Raw genomic sequence first — 17,031 nt, forward strand, 5'->3', positions numbered from 1 at the left:
TTCAAGTGGATAAAACGGGCCAAAACATGCATCGAATTGCTCCATTTACAACATAAAAATGCAAAAAGTGACCAAGTCATCAGACAGGAGACCATGTTAGGTTATGGACTGTAAAATTCAAAACTTTCATTGAATGATCTCATTCATTCAGCGAAACATTCACTGTTCCTTCATATTGCACTCAAACTTTGAAAAAGTGCAATTTGTCATTGTTGTCTTTAAATTTCATATGCTCAGTCATGCATAACATTTGCCAACAAAAATAGGTATCAATGGAAGAGTTCTTCTTTCCACACAACGGATATTGTGCTCTCCATAGCTGACAATTATGTAATAGTAGCTATTCAAATTTAGATTACAATTTTTTTTTGGTACGCACTGTATATTAAGATACACTGTAGTATAGTATTATAGTATATCAAGAAGTTGCACAGATAACACGTTCAATGTCAAAGCATTGGAGAAAATGCTGGTAATGGTGAGGTATCTTAAGAATGGCACATCTTGATATCTGATCCACCAAACAGACCAACACCTTTCAGTCAGTTCTCGTGACCGACGGTCGTTATTCTTTCGCCATTTTCAACTACGGCGAAATCAACTGGACGACGGGGACGGCCAGCGACGGCAGCTCCGACACGGGTCTTGGTGGAACTCCGGCTCAGGTAAGGATGTTAACGATGGTAATGCTGTTTTATGATAGTTATGATGATGAGGGTGGTGATGATACGATGACGACGACGATTGTGATGAAGACGACGACGGATGTATTCTGGTTGTTGGTGACGTTGACGACAAAGGGGAACTACTCCTCAGCCCTAAAAAAACAAAAACAGAAACAGATCCTAATCTACACCATTCGCCTATTTCTAAAAACTAAGAATCGCAAAAGGTATTTTTTTCTGTCTCAATAGTCAGTAGTAGCGGAGATGATTATGTGGTTTACAGTAGTACGTACTGTGTCAACTTTCGGAGTGACATTATTGGATGCACGTCACGAGACCGACACCCACGACTGAGTCGTACAGCTCACACGTCGTACATCCCACGAGTCATACAGCTCACAAGTCATACAGCCCACAGACTAGTTATACAGCCCACGAGGTCGACACTGAGTAGATTAAGCCAACGAGTTCTAAATCAAGTTAAATATGCCCACGAGTTATACAACCCATTAGTTCAGCACTACGCAAGAAAGGGTCACGAGACCGACACTATGCAAACAAAGCCCTCGAGACCAACACTAGCCAAAAGAGGCCCACGAGACCGACAGGATGAACAGCGGAAGATATGTGAGATGGAAAAGGACAGTTGGTAGAGAATTACCCAGTCAATTACCCTCCCTCACCCCTCAACGGGTCAAGATTTTTAATTGTGTTTGCGTATGTGAGTGTATGAAAAATAATATTAGGTTTACAAGAAAATTATTTACAAAATGGTCAATGTTGCAGTGATTTACATGATATGGAGTGGGAGTAGTCATTGGCAGAGGTGTTGATGTAGTATAAATTCACAGAAAGTAATGTAACCGTCTATTAACGTTGCATTAAGGATCCGGAAAAAGAAGATGCATCCATGAAACAGTTATTCTATTTCATGAAAAATGTACCGTTTTGAGAAGTTATTATTTTACACACACAAGCCACAAATCGAGATGAATTGCTGCAATATAAAATGTTTTCACCGTTGAATGCCATACATTATAGCAACAGAGAAAATTAAAAATGTAACTCTAAGATAGGATATCTAATAAGGCCTGCTAAATTTGTGAAACGAGAAAGAAAAGGGGGAAAAAACTTACATCCTGTCCACCGTCTAATTAGAAATTAGGAAAGCCTATGAAACATAGCACGTTGGCATCTAAAATCAAACTAAACATCGTTCTCGTCGTCTTCTATTTTTTTTTCATACATTTTTTTTCGGGGGGGGGGTCCCACGAAGAGGATGTTTTTATTAAAAAAAGAAAAATTGTTAACAATGTCGCTCCCCGTAGCGTGACATAACTGCCCCTAAAATCCACACGTGTAGAAGTACATAATTGATATTATTGATATGTAGATGGTGCTGTTGAATTACTTACAATCTCTCACTCGATATCGTGACGAAAATTCATCCATCAGTATGTGATTTTCCCCTTAATGGAACACCCTGTACAGATACGTGTTTGTAATTGACAGTTAGATGGCGCTGTTCATCCTGTCAGTCTAATGAGCCTTCTTTGCCTAATGTAGGTCTCGTGGGCTTTCTTTGCCTAGTGTCGGTCTCTTCAGCCTCTTTTGCGTATGGTCGTTCTCGTGAGCCTTTATTATGTAGTGTTGGTCTAGTGGGCTTTCTTTGCTTAGTGTCGGTCTCGTAATCCTTTTCTACGTAGTGTCGGGCTGTATGACTCGTGAGCCGTATAACTCGTGGGCTGTATAACTTATTGACCTATTTTTTGAGTCCGTCTCGTTGACCGTATGACTCGTGGTTGTCGGTCTCATGGGATGACCCCACATTATTGCTCTCATTGTAATAACATTTTTCACTATCATTGCACTCTAATACATAATACATGGACTTAGTCAATTTGAAAAAAAAAAAAAATCCCTTCTAATCAAGTCATTTCTTAAAATGTTGACTGTCTATTCAGGGAATAGCAATAATGGTCACTCACAATTATCTAACGTATCACGTAACTAGGAGGAGGTGATAATAATCTTTTCAAGTCTTCCATCGACTTCACGAAATGTCTGTTCAAATCAACTCCAATTCCCAAACTTAACTACGTACATGTTAATTGATCACTACATTCTTTACATTACATATATGTAGATCTACATAAACTTAGTAATGATGACTCTTTTTTTTTGGGGGGGGGATAGAGATATCATACTCACTTCATCATGTTTATCGTCATCCCAAAACATTTTATTTTTTTTTCAATTTGCATACTATTTGGAGGGCGACGTATAGTACACGTCATGACCGTCTTCTGTGGTTTTGTAATAATTATGTTTATTTAGTAGTTGCAACCTATTATATTTTTCATGAAAACATGAAACGAAAAAATCATTAACCTTCCTCTATTATTACTAATTCCCATGATGAATACCATAATAAGCGAAGAAAATTACTCCAACCTCATTCAGGTCGGCTTCAATGCCGGTGACGGCATCAGGTACTACAGCGTCCCTGGATCCAGAACAGACGCCATCGTAGACGTAGAAGAGGCGTCCAATGTCAATGTGACTGGAAGATATGTCTTCCGCACCGATAGCTTCCAAATCAGTGACATCGGATGCATATCCTCGGGTACTCTTCAGATCTCCAGTACCGTTATTGTTAAATTTTATTAATAGTCAAACAAATTTCTTGCAAATTATCTTGACCCCTCTTAATTTCACTTAAAATCTTACAAACATTACGTCGAAAACTTAAATTCCACTTTTTTATATAAGCCAGATGACGATATGACTTCAGCTAATTAGTCTGATATGTGGATACTTAGAATGTTCTTTGCAACTCATATTCTTTGGGAAAATGTAATGAAAAGAGGGGGTCCCCGTTCATTTTTCAGGAGCTATGGGGAAAAGTTTGATGTCACTAGATATTGATATGAGATATGTAAATTGAAATGTTCATGTCAACTGGTCATGTAATTTTTGAGATAGTTTGTTCAGATAATTCGTCAGAAAGAAAGAAGAATTAAAAAAGGAAGATCCCATACAAACACTAAAGGTGCTACGCTGTTAGCGTATCAATCTAAAAAGAAAAAAAAAGATAGTATCCTTCAGGATTCGAACTTGGGTTCTGTGGTACACCCTGAGTTACATGGTAAGCGTTCAATCGGATACGTCCTTCTTCTATAACGTCAGTTATTAGTGATAGAATTACACGATATGTTTTGACTCGTTTCACTGGAAGCTACAGGCCCTGTCGCACCTTTCTGGGTAAGCTACGCAGGCTTGTTGCGAGCAGGGAAGTGCTAGAGATGGAGGGACAACTCCTGCTCTCTTTTGAAGTCATGCGCGGCACCGCCGAGAAGTTATGCGCTTAAATACAGGTGGAAACCAGATGCTTTTACAAAAGAGAGCATCAATATTCGGGACTAGCGCTCTCACATCGGGAAAGACTTGCCCATACTGCAATTCGCTCTCTCTTTCAATGTGATGGCAACAGTGAATTTGTGTACCTTGAATTGGAGCAGCGAATCAAAATGCAGTGTAAAACTAACAATTTTAAGTTTTCAACAGCAAAAAGTTTAAAAGCGTGCTGGAACACGCTTTAGCGGAGTACTATTTGAAAGATCAAAATATCCCAGATTAAAAGATAGAAAAGTAACATGTGCAAATGTGCGCATTATAGAAATATATTACGTTTTTAAGAGGGCCTAACTTTTCCTTTCATTTCGATTTGCGCATTACGAAGAAACTAGAAATACATGTTTATAATATTGAATTCTTCCCCTAATTCGAGTATTTCATTTAAAATTTTACGGTGAAATAAAGCTTGTAAGTCAACGAAAGGTGGAATGCGTTTTTCGTCTCAAAACTTCGTCTTGCAACTAGAGCGGTGTCGGACATGACTTAAAAGCGTAAATAGTGGAATGCTAGACATCCCATTGTAACGCCTTCAACCCAAACATGAGTTTGCATGAATTACGAAGAGTTGCCACTCCATCTCTGTCACACATCCCTGTTGTGAGTAGGGATTTTCCAGCACGCATGTTGGCGAGTTCCGTACTTGCGTCTTACCTGCTAGACATGGGCTACTTACTTGCTAACTGCGTGTATTCCGTGTGACCTGCGTGAGAGCTTCGAAACCGATCCGTTTCCAGTTACGAGCGACAAAGGGGACTGCAAAGTGCCTGCATAGGAGTTGCCTGCGAGGTGCTGCCGCTAACGGACTCCTACTGGTGTTCTGCGTGTACCTCTCCGGGCAATCTCAAGCTACTCACCCAGAGCAAGTTTTAATCCTGCTCAAGGCCTTGTCAATCCGTGTCTGGGGAAGCCTTGCGGGTTTAATTGCGGGGGAAAGTGTTGCTACCCGGAGTTCCCCGCAGTTGGCTCGCAGCTGACAGTACTTACCACGTATCTCGTTCGTAGTTGCCCGGAGGTGCGTGCGCTAGTCCGATTTACCCGCAGCCAAGTTTTGAGCAGTTTTTTTTTTTTTTTTTTTTTTTTTTTTTTTTTTTTTTTTGGGGGGGGGGGGGGGGGGGGGGGGGGGGGGGTTGAGTCCCCTGGATTTCCCGCATAGGTCCACGCCGAACACCAGTAGGAGGCCCAAGTCACAAGTAGTTGAAGTAAGTAAGTTCCCCATGGATGCATTCTACAAGCCTAATACGGCTGTTTTGACTGGCAAGGAACGGTGTCGAAACTGCAAATATCCGTGTAGCTAGTCAGTTCTGGGTGCACGCTGAGGGCCAGTTACTGCCTTTCTGCTGGTTTACAGTTGTAAGTCGGCTGCGGCCATGATAATGGCAGTCTATGAGAGTTGTGAAATATCAAATTCCTTCAAAAGGATTCCTTCACCAAGTTGTCAGTCCTCACTCGCCACCCATGCGCCTGACATGCAGCTCATACGGAATGCACCTAAAGGCCGTGTCACACCAGCCTTGCGTGCGACTTGCAAAGAACAATTTTGACTATCCGGAGGTCCCCGTAGATGATCCGCACATGACAGTACCTAGCATGTATCTCAAAAGTAGTCGCCCGGAGGTGCGCACGCATATTTTTTTTTACCCGCAACCGCGTTAAAGGCCGTGTCACACCACTACGCTGGGCTTGTTGCGAGGAGGTAGTTTCCAGCACGTAGAAGATTTTCAGCGGGCGAACAAGAATGTTTGCAATTTTCATTCATGCCTCGTCATACCGTACGGGGGAACTTCTGCGGCTTGACTTGCGGGGAAACAAATTTACTCCCCGGAGCTCTCCGCAGTTGGTCCGCACCTGACAGTATCTAGCGCGTAGTTGCCCGGAGGTGCTCACGCAAGTCCGATTTAACCGCAGCCAAGTTTTGAGCATGACCAAAACTTTTTCCGGGTGAGTCGCGGGAATGCCCGTAGAAGTCCACGCAGAACGCCAGTAGGAGACCCTTAGCGGCAGTACTTCCCAGGCAATTCCCACGCAGGTACTTCGCAGTTCCGTATGCAGCCAAGATAATGAAATTCTGTGGGATTTCAGCCATTCCATTAGAGGAATTCCTTCACCGAGTTGTCAGCCCCCACGCGACTGGTACAAAGTCACACAGTATACTCGCAAGTATAACGCGTCCAGCAAGTAAGACACAAGCGCTGACTCGCTCAAATCCTTTTCCGCCCTCAGGAATGTCCGGTATGCTAGAAAATCCCTACACGTAACAAGCCCGAGTAGCTTGCCCGGAAAGGTGTGACAGGGCCTAAACGCGGTTGCGGGTAAAAAAATATGCGTGCGCACCTCCGGGCGACTACTCTGAGATACATGCTAGGTACTGTCATGTGCGGATCATCTACGGGGACCTCCGGGTAGTCAAAATTGTTTTTCCTAGTCGCACGCAAGGCTGGTGTGACACGGCCTTTATTCCGATATTCCAACTCCAAGCCGCCCCCAATCACGAAAAAAGGATCGACGCACCTACCCCTCCCAGTCCCTTCTCTCGCACATATTTTCCATGTTTTGTCCTCACCCTCATCATTAAAATGGAACGAGCTCCTGGGGATGATTGCTTGAATTGACTTCAATCTAGCAATATAGAAACACAAGAGCTATAAGGAAATATCTACTACATTATTACTTGCAGAGAAATGGATAGTCATATTACCATTTTATTGATTTCATGCAGGGCCACGCTACGTTTTTGAAATGAGGGGGGGGGGGGGGGGGGCGGGGTGTCAAACCGTCTGTCAAGCAAAAAGAAAAAAGAAAAAAGAAAATAAAAGTGAAAGAACAGCAGAAAAAGTCGTATTTTTAAGGTATGATTTTCCACCGAAAGTCGACTGACAAGCAAAAAAACGACAACAAGAACAAAAACTTTTCATATTTTTGCTTCCACTTCAGTGCTCTACCTTATATTTCATGCCCAAAAGTGGGGGATGCAAACAAGCTATCCCTGTTCAATAGGGGTCCGGTTATCCGCTGTAATCGCGATAACTCAAGACTGGATCGGGCAAATTTCACCAAACTTTGTCTGAGGAAGATGTTTGATAGGACAATGACATGAGTAATTTTTTTAGGGAAATCGGACAGAGGTCAAAGGTCAAAGATCAAGGTCAAATCCTAAAATTTATCTTTTTACGTGATAACTCAAAACTGGATGAAGCAGCTTTCACCAAACTTGGTCGAAGGATGATGTATGATGGGGCAATTAGTTGAGGAGATTTAAGTGACATTGGCAAGAGGTCAAAGGTCAAAAGGTCAAGTGCTAAAAATGTTGCTATTTCCCCCATATCTATGCAATGCCCGAAGGTAGTTTATTGAAACTTAGTATAGACATGTACTACTGTGTAAAGATTCTCCAGAGAGAGTTTCATGTCATAAGGTCAAAGGTCAAAAGGTCAAAGGTTAGGTGAAAATGTTGCAATTTCACTTTTCTGGCAAATGGTTCAATATATCTTCATGGAACTTGGTACATATGCATGTACTGACTGGCAGGGATTATCTAGGGAATTTAGGGGTCATGGGTCAATAGTCAGGGTCAAAGGTCAAGGTCAACTCCTCAAAATTTTACTGTTTCCCTCATACTAGTATATGCAGTGCTTGCACTATTAGTTTTAAAACTTCATGTATTACTTAATGGAGATTCTCTGGGAAATTTCCAGCCAGAAGGTCAAAGGTCAAAGGATAAAGGTTAAGGATCAAAGGTCAGGTTTAAATGAAAAAAAAATCTATTTTGTACTGCAATTACACTCTTTCTTCATACCTTGAAAATTACTCAATGCATAAACTTATAAAAGGATCGGTCAGAAGTCAAGTAAAAATCCTCAATTCCCCAAATATATGTACCTGCACTCTTAAACAATTATAGCAAACCCAGTTTGAGGAAAGTGAACATTCAAGACATTTCTGACAAACCTGTCATATCAATATTTTGCCAGTTATGCGAAACTGTCATCACACATTGTGAAGACATTGTACTATACACCTATTGGGAGAATCATGCATTATGGCGGAGGCATCAGTCGCCATAGCGACATTTCTAGTTTATTAATGACACAATACTAAGTACTGCTTTAACTTCGTTAGTAGGCTTGCTAAGGACGAAAAAATGGGCGATCGGTGCATTTTATAGTACAAATGTCCCATTTGGCACACATGTTCCTCGGTACAATTGGAATATTTTCATCCAAAGAGACAATCTGTATTTATGCAAGTAACCCCTAATTTGCATAGTTTATGCTAAGATTGATTTGTTGTAAACAATGAAAGCCCCTTAAATCTCATACTAGATAGATATGTAACCCGTTAGAAACGCTCTATGAAGCAAAATGAAAAAAGAATTTGTATAATCGAGTCATCCTTACCACCTAATTTACATAATTACTCAAGAAAGTAACGTAAAAACATTTTAAGGTGTTTCTTACAGTCTGAGAACTGCATTTTATGATGAAAATTACAAAGTATAAGTATGCATATCCTTTAGTCAAAAGGAAAAATGCTTTGTAATATCAAAACACTATTTTTCTATGCAAATACCACGTAGTCTAGCCTTTTATGCATATTAATTCCGAATATACCAGAATTCAGTGAACGCGATAACTAAGGACCGGATTAAGCAAATGTCACCAAACTTGATCCAAAGATGACGTATGATGGGGCAATCAATGAAGCAGTTTTAAGTAAAATTGGCAAGAGGTCAAAGGTCAAAAAGGTTAAGATCAATGCTCAGAATTTTATTATTTCCCCATAATTATCTATGCATTGCCTGAAGGTATTTACTTGAAACTTAGTGACTGCATGCATGTATTACCAAATAAAGATTCTCAAGAGAAAGAGATTCAGGTCGAGAGGTCAAAGGTCAAGGAGAAATAATAAAATTTTAATTTTTAGCTCACCTGAGCCGAAGGCTCAAGTGAGCTATTGCTATCGTTCTTCGTCCAGCGTCCGTCGTGCGTCGTGCGTCGTGCGTAAACTTTTTTCATTTTCATCTTCTTTTGAAAACCCCAAAACCGATTTTCACCAAAGTTGGCAGGTAGCATCCCTACGGTGTTAGGATAACAATTTGTTAAAATGGGTACCATGCCCAACCAAGGGGGCCCCAAATTAAGGAATCTTTAAAAATCTTCTTCTCTAGAACCAGAAGTGATAGAGCTAAATTAATACTATGAGTTAGTACATTAATGACTTTAGTTTCAAGTTTGTTCATGGCAGATCCAGGAATGAGCCCCTTGGGACAGGGGGGGGGGGGGGATCTACATGGGGCCTAAATTGTATATTTTCATCATCTTCTTGAAAACCCCATGATGGAATTTCACCAAAGTTGGTAGGTAGCAACCCTAGAGGGTTAGGATCTCAAGTTATTAAAATGAGCACCATGCCCCAGCGGAAGGGGGGGGGGGGGCAGGGAGCCTAAAGGGAGGCCCAAACGGGTCCCAAAGGGACCCCAAACTCCCAAATTTAAGGTATCTTTAAAAATCTGGTTCTCTATAACAAAAAGCGATAAAGCTTAGTTAATACTATGAGTTAGTACATTGATGACAGTGGTTTCATGTGTGTTCATGGTGAAATCAGGGATCCCCCCCCCCCCTGGGTCGGTGGGAGGTATGGAGGGGTACTTTTATTGCATAAATTGTACATTTCTTGAGAACCCCATGACCCATTTCCACCAAACTTGGCAGGAAGCATCCCTAGGGGCATAGGATCTCAATTTGTTCAAATGGGCACTGTGCCCCTCCTGGAGGGGCCCAAGGCTCCCAAACTTCCCAAAATTAAGGAATCTTAACATATATTCTCCGGAATCAGAAGTGATAGAGCTAAGTTAATACTCCGAGTTAGTACAGTAATGACTGTAGTTTCAAGTTTGTTCATAGCAGATCCAGGGGTGCCCCCCCCCCCCTTGCGGGCAGGGGGAGGGGTGGGGAGGTCTAAATTGGGGCCTTAAATGTACATTTTGAAGTCCGCATGATGGATGTTCACAAACTTGACAGGTAGCATCCCTAGAGGGTTAGGATCTCAATTTGTTTAAATAGGCGTCATGCTCCACCCAGGGGGACCCCAAGGCGCCCCACCTCCCTATCCCCCAAATTAAGGAATCTTAAAAAAGTGTTCTTCTCCAGAACCAAAAGTGATAGAGCTAAAATTGGTACTATGAGTGGGGGGGGGGGGGGGTCCGATTTTGGGCCCTAATTTTACATTTTGATTTTCTACTTGAGAATGCCTGTTCAAATTTTGGTAGAGCTGTGGGCAGTGTGTAAGTTAGATTAGTGACTGCGTGAAAGGTGAACTTGCGATACTCAGGTGAGCGCTAGACCGCGCGTCCCTTGTTTCTCCGTATCTCGCAAATGGTTCAAGGTATCTTCATGGAACTTGGTACTTGCAGGGTGATATAGGGAATTTAGGGGTCATTTGTCAAAGGTCAGGGGGTCAAAGATCAAGGTCAATTGGGCCCTCGAAATTTTACTATTTCCCTCATATTTACGCTTGCTTGTAGGCTTTTTCTTGAAACTTCCTCTAATGGAGATTCACTGGGAAATTTCCTGCCAAAAGGTCAAAGCTCAAGAAAAAGTGCTCTATTTCACTTTTTCCTCCATATCTTGAATGGGAATCAAGGTATTATGAAACTTAGGACATATTTGTGCGTGTTCTACCTGACAGTGATTCTCTTGTTGATTATCGGAAAAAACGATACGCCTTCCCCTCTCAAGTGTAATTTGTTTCCTCTTGATACGTAGGACAGGACATGGAATTCAGAGACATGGTATAGTCATTACCGTCATTGCATTTATTGGTCGCATGGAAGTTAATTTTGATGCACACATGCATAACCCCAGACATGCTTACCTTTTCCGGGTAATTATTTCTTATTCTTATTCTCTGACATCTTTACACAAAACCAATCAACATCATTATTTTGGGAAAAAGCTTCACGAACATGTAAGTCATGATCATCTGTACGGGTATTAGCTGGTATGTGGTGAAATATAACATTCTTTGGACCACCAGTGAATTACACTATCCAAAGGGAAACTAATCACAACCAGGGAGAATATGACATTTACGATCCTCGCAAACTGTAGCATGTGACGATCTGTCGACAAATTACATCCTAGTAATTGTGAAGGCCATCTAATATACTCCTTCATGGCTTTGAACATGTTATTTCTGCTTTGATCTATTGTTGAAATTGACTGATTTTAAGTCGGAGACTAAGATTGTTTGACTTAAAGTATAACATCTCCTATATTATTGTTTACATGACATTTTTTTGTATAAGTATTGCCTTATCACAATGTTATTATGTATGGATCTACTAACACAGTTTCCATACCATATATAGCAGCTCGTAGTATACTTACTATAGGAGAAGTTTTTTTTTTCTTTCAGAAACAGACTTTGTTTCTAACTCAAGCTCGTAAGTTCTTAATGTGTGCTGATATCCCTGCATCCACCTAGTTTGCACCAGTTTTTAATCAGTTTGATGTAACAAGCCTCTTCTTCCCTTGGTTGCCTACAAAATACAATGAAAAACAGAATTCACACTTTCCCTATGGTAGTGATTTTTTTTGTAATGATTTTCTATAGCCATGACCTCAGTTGTGTACTGTTTACATGGAAAAAAATTTCTCTTGTGAGCAATATTGTTCCGAATTGCATATATCAGTGCTGTTCCAATGTACGCCCTGCTGTTATATTCAAATAATCATATTTAAAGAGTGTCACTGTTGATTGCTATTTTCCCGCCCTGTAAAGCATTTATGCAATGCGGGAAAATTGATAGTAAAAATGATTTTACAGATCAATATGATTCGAAATTTCACGTCTTGCATACTTATTTACATAATTTATGCATAACATATCTAAGTTGATCAGACAATTTTCTATGTTCTGATGTATAGGTATATTGATATGCATATTATGCAAATAACAGGTTGTTTGCATAGAGACATTATTACTTGTCTCTTTAGGTGAATCATTTGCTTTTTACCTAAGGAACATCCATCCCTGGTTCAAACTTTGTACTATAAGATCAAGTGCTTAATAGATCATAAATTCTTTCAAAAATGCAGATTTTTGCACAATAACTTGCAAAATTATGCACATTATTTTATGTTTATTTACATAGGTATGATATCAGTTTTCGCATGAATTGTCTTCAGATACTCTGTAGAATACTTCTACCAAATCAGGTATTTCTGAATAGATGCACATTCTAAAAAATAATCTATTTATGTATTTTCGCATAAATTATGCAAAGTAAGGCGTATTTGCGTATTTAGATGGCAATTTTTCAATTGCCCTAGGGAACATCTTTGCCAAGTAGTATATCAGTACTAAAGAAATGCAGCGTTTGCCTCTTAATAAGTCTACTACGGTATCTTTTGAAAATGTGTCGATCACACAGCCGACTGTTATGAGTTATCCTTTACGGTTATAAGCTTACGTTCCACATGTTTGGTTCGTGGAGGCGCATAGCTAGATAGTTGAAGCCCGGTCACACAGCGCTTTACGGCTTAATCAATCCCAAAACACGTCAAAACGTGGTCTCCCTTGAAGCAGACGATGTTGTTCGCGTTGATGTCGAGTTTAAGACGAGCTACGGTCGATTTATAGACGTGGAAGGACGCGGGGAAAAATCGGAACGGCATCGGACGCGATAGAAAGTTTTGAACTGCTCAAAATTTTATTCCGCGGACAACCACGGGCGGCAAAAGTGGTAAAGACGTGCAACACACGTGAAACACACATGATAATCCGTGTTCCGGCAGTGATTAAAACAATATTAAAGTCAAGATGACCTTTAACAACACTTTAATAATTCAATTTTGTTCGTGTCATGGGTAAATATCAATTACATACCTATTCGAAACTTTTAATAAGAATGTCTCTTCTATTTTTTTTTTACCGCCAAAATACTTTAATTCCATCTGAAATTACTGTATGACTGATATTCCGCCAAATCCGCATTGAAGAGTACTCAAGGAGAATTAATACTAAAATGAGGAAACGGTGTACGGACTTGCGTTTATTCATAACAACCGATGTATTTATTCTCAGATATGGAGTCTCCGAACATCTCTTGTCCCGTCGACATCACACAGTCAACAGATCCTGGACTGAACAGTGCTAAGGTTACGTGGTCAGATCCCTTCGTGAGATATAACTCTGGGGTTTCTACTATCACCTCTACTTCTTCATCGGGAAGTATTTTTGCAGCCGGTAATACCACTGTATATGTTACGGCTGAAGATTCATGCGGGAACGAAGCAACGTGCAATTTTACTATCACGGTCGTGGGTAAATATTAATTACATAGATATTCTTCACTTCTAATATGAATATCTTTTCTTTCTTTCCCGGGAAAGCTACTTTCATTCTTTCTGAAATGTTGATTCTGGCTACTGTATGTCTGATATTCCTCTAAATCCGCTTTGTATATAAGAGTACTCAAGACGCATACATACTGAAATGAGGAAACTAGGTGCTTAATGTGATGTAGGATGGATATAAAAGGGAGAAGTGAATTAGCAATTTTTTTTCGATGGTAGCTACGGACATAACAATCGATATACACCCTATTTATTCTCAGATATGGAGTCGCCAAACATCTCTTGTCCCGCCGACATCACGCAGTCTACAGACCCGGGACAGTTCAGCGCCAATGTCACGTGGTCAGATCTCTACGTAACAGATAACTCTGGGGTCTTTACTATCACATCTACTTCTTCGTCGGGAAGTATGTTTCCATCCGGGAATACCACAGTATATATCACAGCTGAAGATTCGAGCCGCAACGAAGCAACGTGCAATTTTACTGTAACAGTCATTGGTAAATATTTAATACATTAGTAGTCATGACATTGGTGACCAGTATTACCATTTTATTATTTCTTTCATTTTTAGGCAATTATATTGTTAATCCTGCAATTCACGTTCCCAACAGCTATAATTATAATGAATTCTTTCCTACGTCAGTGGTGTTGAAGAAAGAAAAGAAAGATAAGAAAATAAAAGAAAGTTTTTGAGATTTCTGTCGCGAGCGGAACGATATTCAGAATGTCTTCCTTTGTATTTAGCTACTTTAGATCTGGAGTCTCCGAACATCTCTTGTCCCGCCGACATCACACAGTCAACAGACCCGGGACAGTTCAGCGCCAATGTCACGTGGTCAGATCTCTTCGTAACCGATAACTCTGGGGTCTTTACTATCACCTCTACTGATTCTTCGGGAAGTATATTTCAAGCCGGGAATACCACAGTATCTATTACAGCGGAAGATCCGAGCGGGAATGAAGCGACGTGCAATTTTACTATCACAGTTGTGGGTAAATATTGCTTATATTATACCTATTCGTGTTTTGGTCTACCGTATTGCTGACATTCCGCAGGTTTTTGTTTTGTTTTTGTTTTACTTCGGTTGTAGGTATGGTGTCCGGAAATATTTATGTGGTTGAAAATTCAAAATGCCAATATGTATTTTTTTTTTCTTACAAGAAACACATTCCACCCCAGAAACAGAACAAGATTGGAAAGATTAGTGGGGATCGCGTGGGATTTTTTTTCTCATGGACAATTTAATAGTCGGGGTACGTGTATTTTGTTTCGTAATTCAGAGCAAATAGAAGTAAAACAAGAATTGTATGATAAGGACGGTAGATTTTTTTAATTAGATATATCTGTATCAGACACCATAATTACTTTAATTAGTATTTATGCGCCCAATTCAGATGACCGTGGATTTTTTTTACAATATTGTTGTGCATTTGGAACGATTCGAATATCAGTTAATAATATAGGGAGGGGATTTTAAGTGCGTATTGGATGTTTATACTGATAAGAAAGGTTGGCGTTCAGTTTCTCATTTTCATGCCATTAAAGTTATATAAAGTGTTATGCAGGACTTGTCATTAATTGACATATGGAGATTTAAGAATACTTTGAAATTTAGATATACATGGCGGTCAAAATTTGTGCATTGCCGATTAGATCACTTTTTTTTTATTTCACATCATTTAGTTTCTCAATTGAAATGTTGTGATATAATTATTACCAGGCTATAAGACTGACCATTCTGCTGTTATTTGTTATATCAAAGTGAATAATATAACAAGGGGTCGGGGATTTTGGAAGTTGAATATGTCTCTATTGCAAAATGAAACATATACTTCTCTGATTCGAGAAAATATGCAAATGATGGAAAATAACTATTTTCGGAAAAGAATCCAAATATGTTTGGGATTATCTTAAATGTCATTTGAGATCAATTACTATTAGATATTTCGTTCAGAAATCTAGGGAAAGACGTAATCATGAAAAGTAGTTACTAAATAGACTGAAGAATTTGAAAGATTACATCTTGATTGATCCAGATTCTGATGTTCAAAGACAAATAGATGAATGTATACAAGAGTTAGAAAGTTTGTATGAATTTAAAACAGAAGGTCATATCATATTTACGTTCAAGGGCTAAGTGAGTTGATTGTGGAGAACAAAATTCAAAATATTTTATCATTTTAGAAAAATGAAACCAGCGTTTATAAACTATAACAATATTATTTACTGAGGATGGTGTGATTTTGTGTTCCATAAAAAGATGTACTTCATGCTGAAAAAAAAGAAATCATTTTTTTAAAAATCTTATGCCCCTGAGAGCCCTCTCCTTGTTGATTTAAATGGATTTGCATCATTAAATCAAGATAATTTAACCCTCAAATTATCAGTTGATTTGCAATTAAAATGCGAAGGTCCAATTTCATTGCAGGCATGTATTGATGCGCTTAAAACTATGCCCAATAATAAGGGCCTTAAAACTGATGCTTTTCCTTCCTAATTTTATGGTTGTTGTCTTTTTTTATTCAGGACCTCGGTCATTGTATGGTTCAAGTTTTCATTATTCTTTTGTTCATAAGAAATTAAACGAATTGTATAGTTTTGGTTGAGCCTTAACTTCAGGTTTTTATCATTTTTTGGTGAGATAGTGAGAAACCTCTTATGAAATATGAAAGAGCATGTAATTCCAAAAGGGATTCAATGTTTATTTGATGAAAATTGGTTTTGAAATGGCCGAGATATCCAAAACAGAGCGATCCTAAATAAGTGTGGGACCCACACTTTATTACTATCCTTTTGTTTTACTTTTTTTTGGATATTTCAGCTATTCCAAACCCGATTTTTATCAAATAAAATTTGAATTCCTCTTAAAATGGTATGCTCTGTACTATTTCATAAGTGTTTTCTTGGTATCTCGCAAAAAAGTTCAAGCCCAATTTTCATCTCCACCAGTACTGTACTATCCCTTTAACACTTGATCAAAGGAGAGGTGTTATAGATTTCATTTCTAAAAAAAAGATAAAGATTTATTACATTTAAAGAATTGGCGACCGATATCAATTTTGAATACTTATTATAAAATTATTGCGAAATATTTGGCTCTTCTCCTTAAAAAGGTTTTGCCATAAATAATAAATTAATAAATTCTTATTAGCGCTTATGCCGACGACACTATTTACTTTTTGAAAAGATCCAATTTCTCTTTTTAGGTTGTTACCAATATTGGACCATTTTTTTCAGGTTTAGCAATCAACCGTAATAAAAGTGAAATTGCAGCTCGTGGTTATTATAAAGCACCAGATATAAGCAACTCCGTTTTTAGTTTTTCTAGCGGACCGTTTAAGTTACTCGGAATCACGTTCACTACAGCTTTGAATGATATGTTAGAGTTGAATTACATACCTAAAAAAAAAAAGAAAACTGTTGGAGATTTTGAAAATTTGGTCGAGAAGATATTTAACCTCCATCCGGGAAATAGTTGTATTAAAATCTTTGGCTCTTTCGAAATTAATTTTTCTGTTTTCGGTATTACCTTCTCCACCAGCACAGTTTATGAAAGAAATAGAACAAATAGTATTTTCTTTTATTTGAA

The 17,031-nt window shown here is 39.1% G+C and overlaps 1 protein-coding gene across 1 annotated transcript in view; it reads left to right on the top strand.

Annotated features, from left to right (window-relative positions):
* Positions 1-17,031, top strand: part of LOC139741285 (hyalin-like) — an 85,782-nt gene that overhangs the window by 42,630 nt on the left and 26,121 nt on the right. Inside the window, exons 7-8 of the mRNA XM_071651875.1 lie at positions 528-665; positions 3,129-3,309. Of these exons, the coding sequence (XP_071507976.1) occupies positions 528-665; positions 3,129-3,309 (319 nt within the window). The remainder of the gene's footprint in view (positions 1-527; positions 666-3,128; positions 3,310-17,031) is intronic.

The sequence above is a fragment of the Diadema antillarum genome, unplaced genomic scaffold, assembly GCF_040938485.1.
Source record: "Diadema antillarum isolate AM-2024a unplaced genomic scaffold, OU_Dant_1.0 seq00000915_RagTag, whole genome shotgun sequence".
Taxonomy (NCBI): domain Eukaryota; kingdom Metazoa; phylum Echinodermata; class Echinoidea; order Diadematoida; family Diadematidae; genus Diadema; species Diadema antillarum.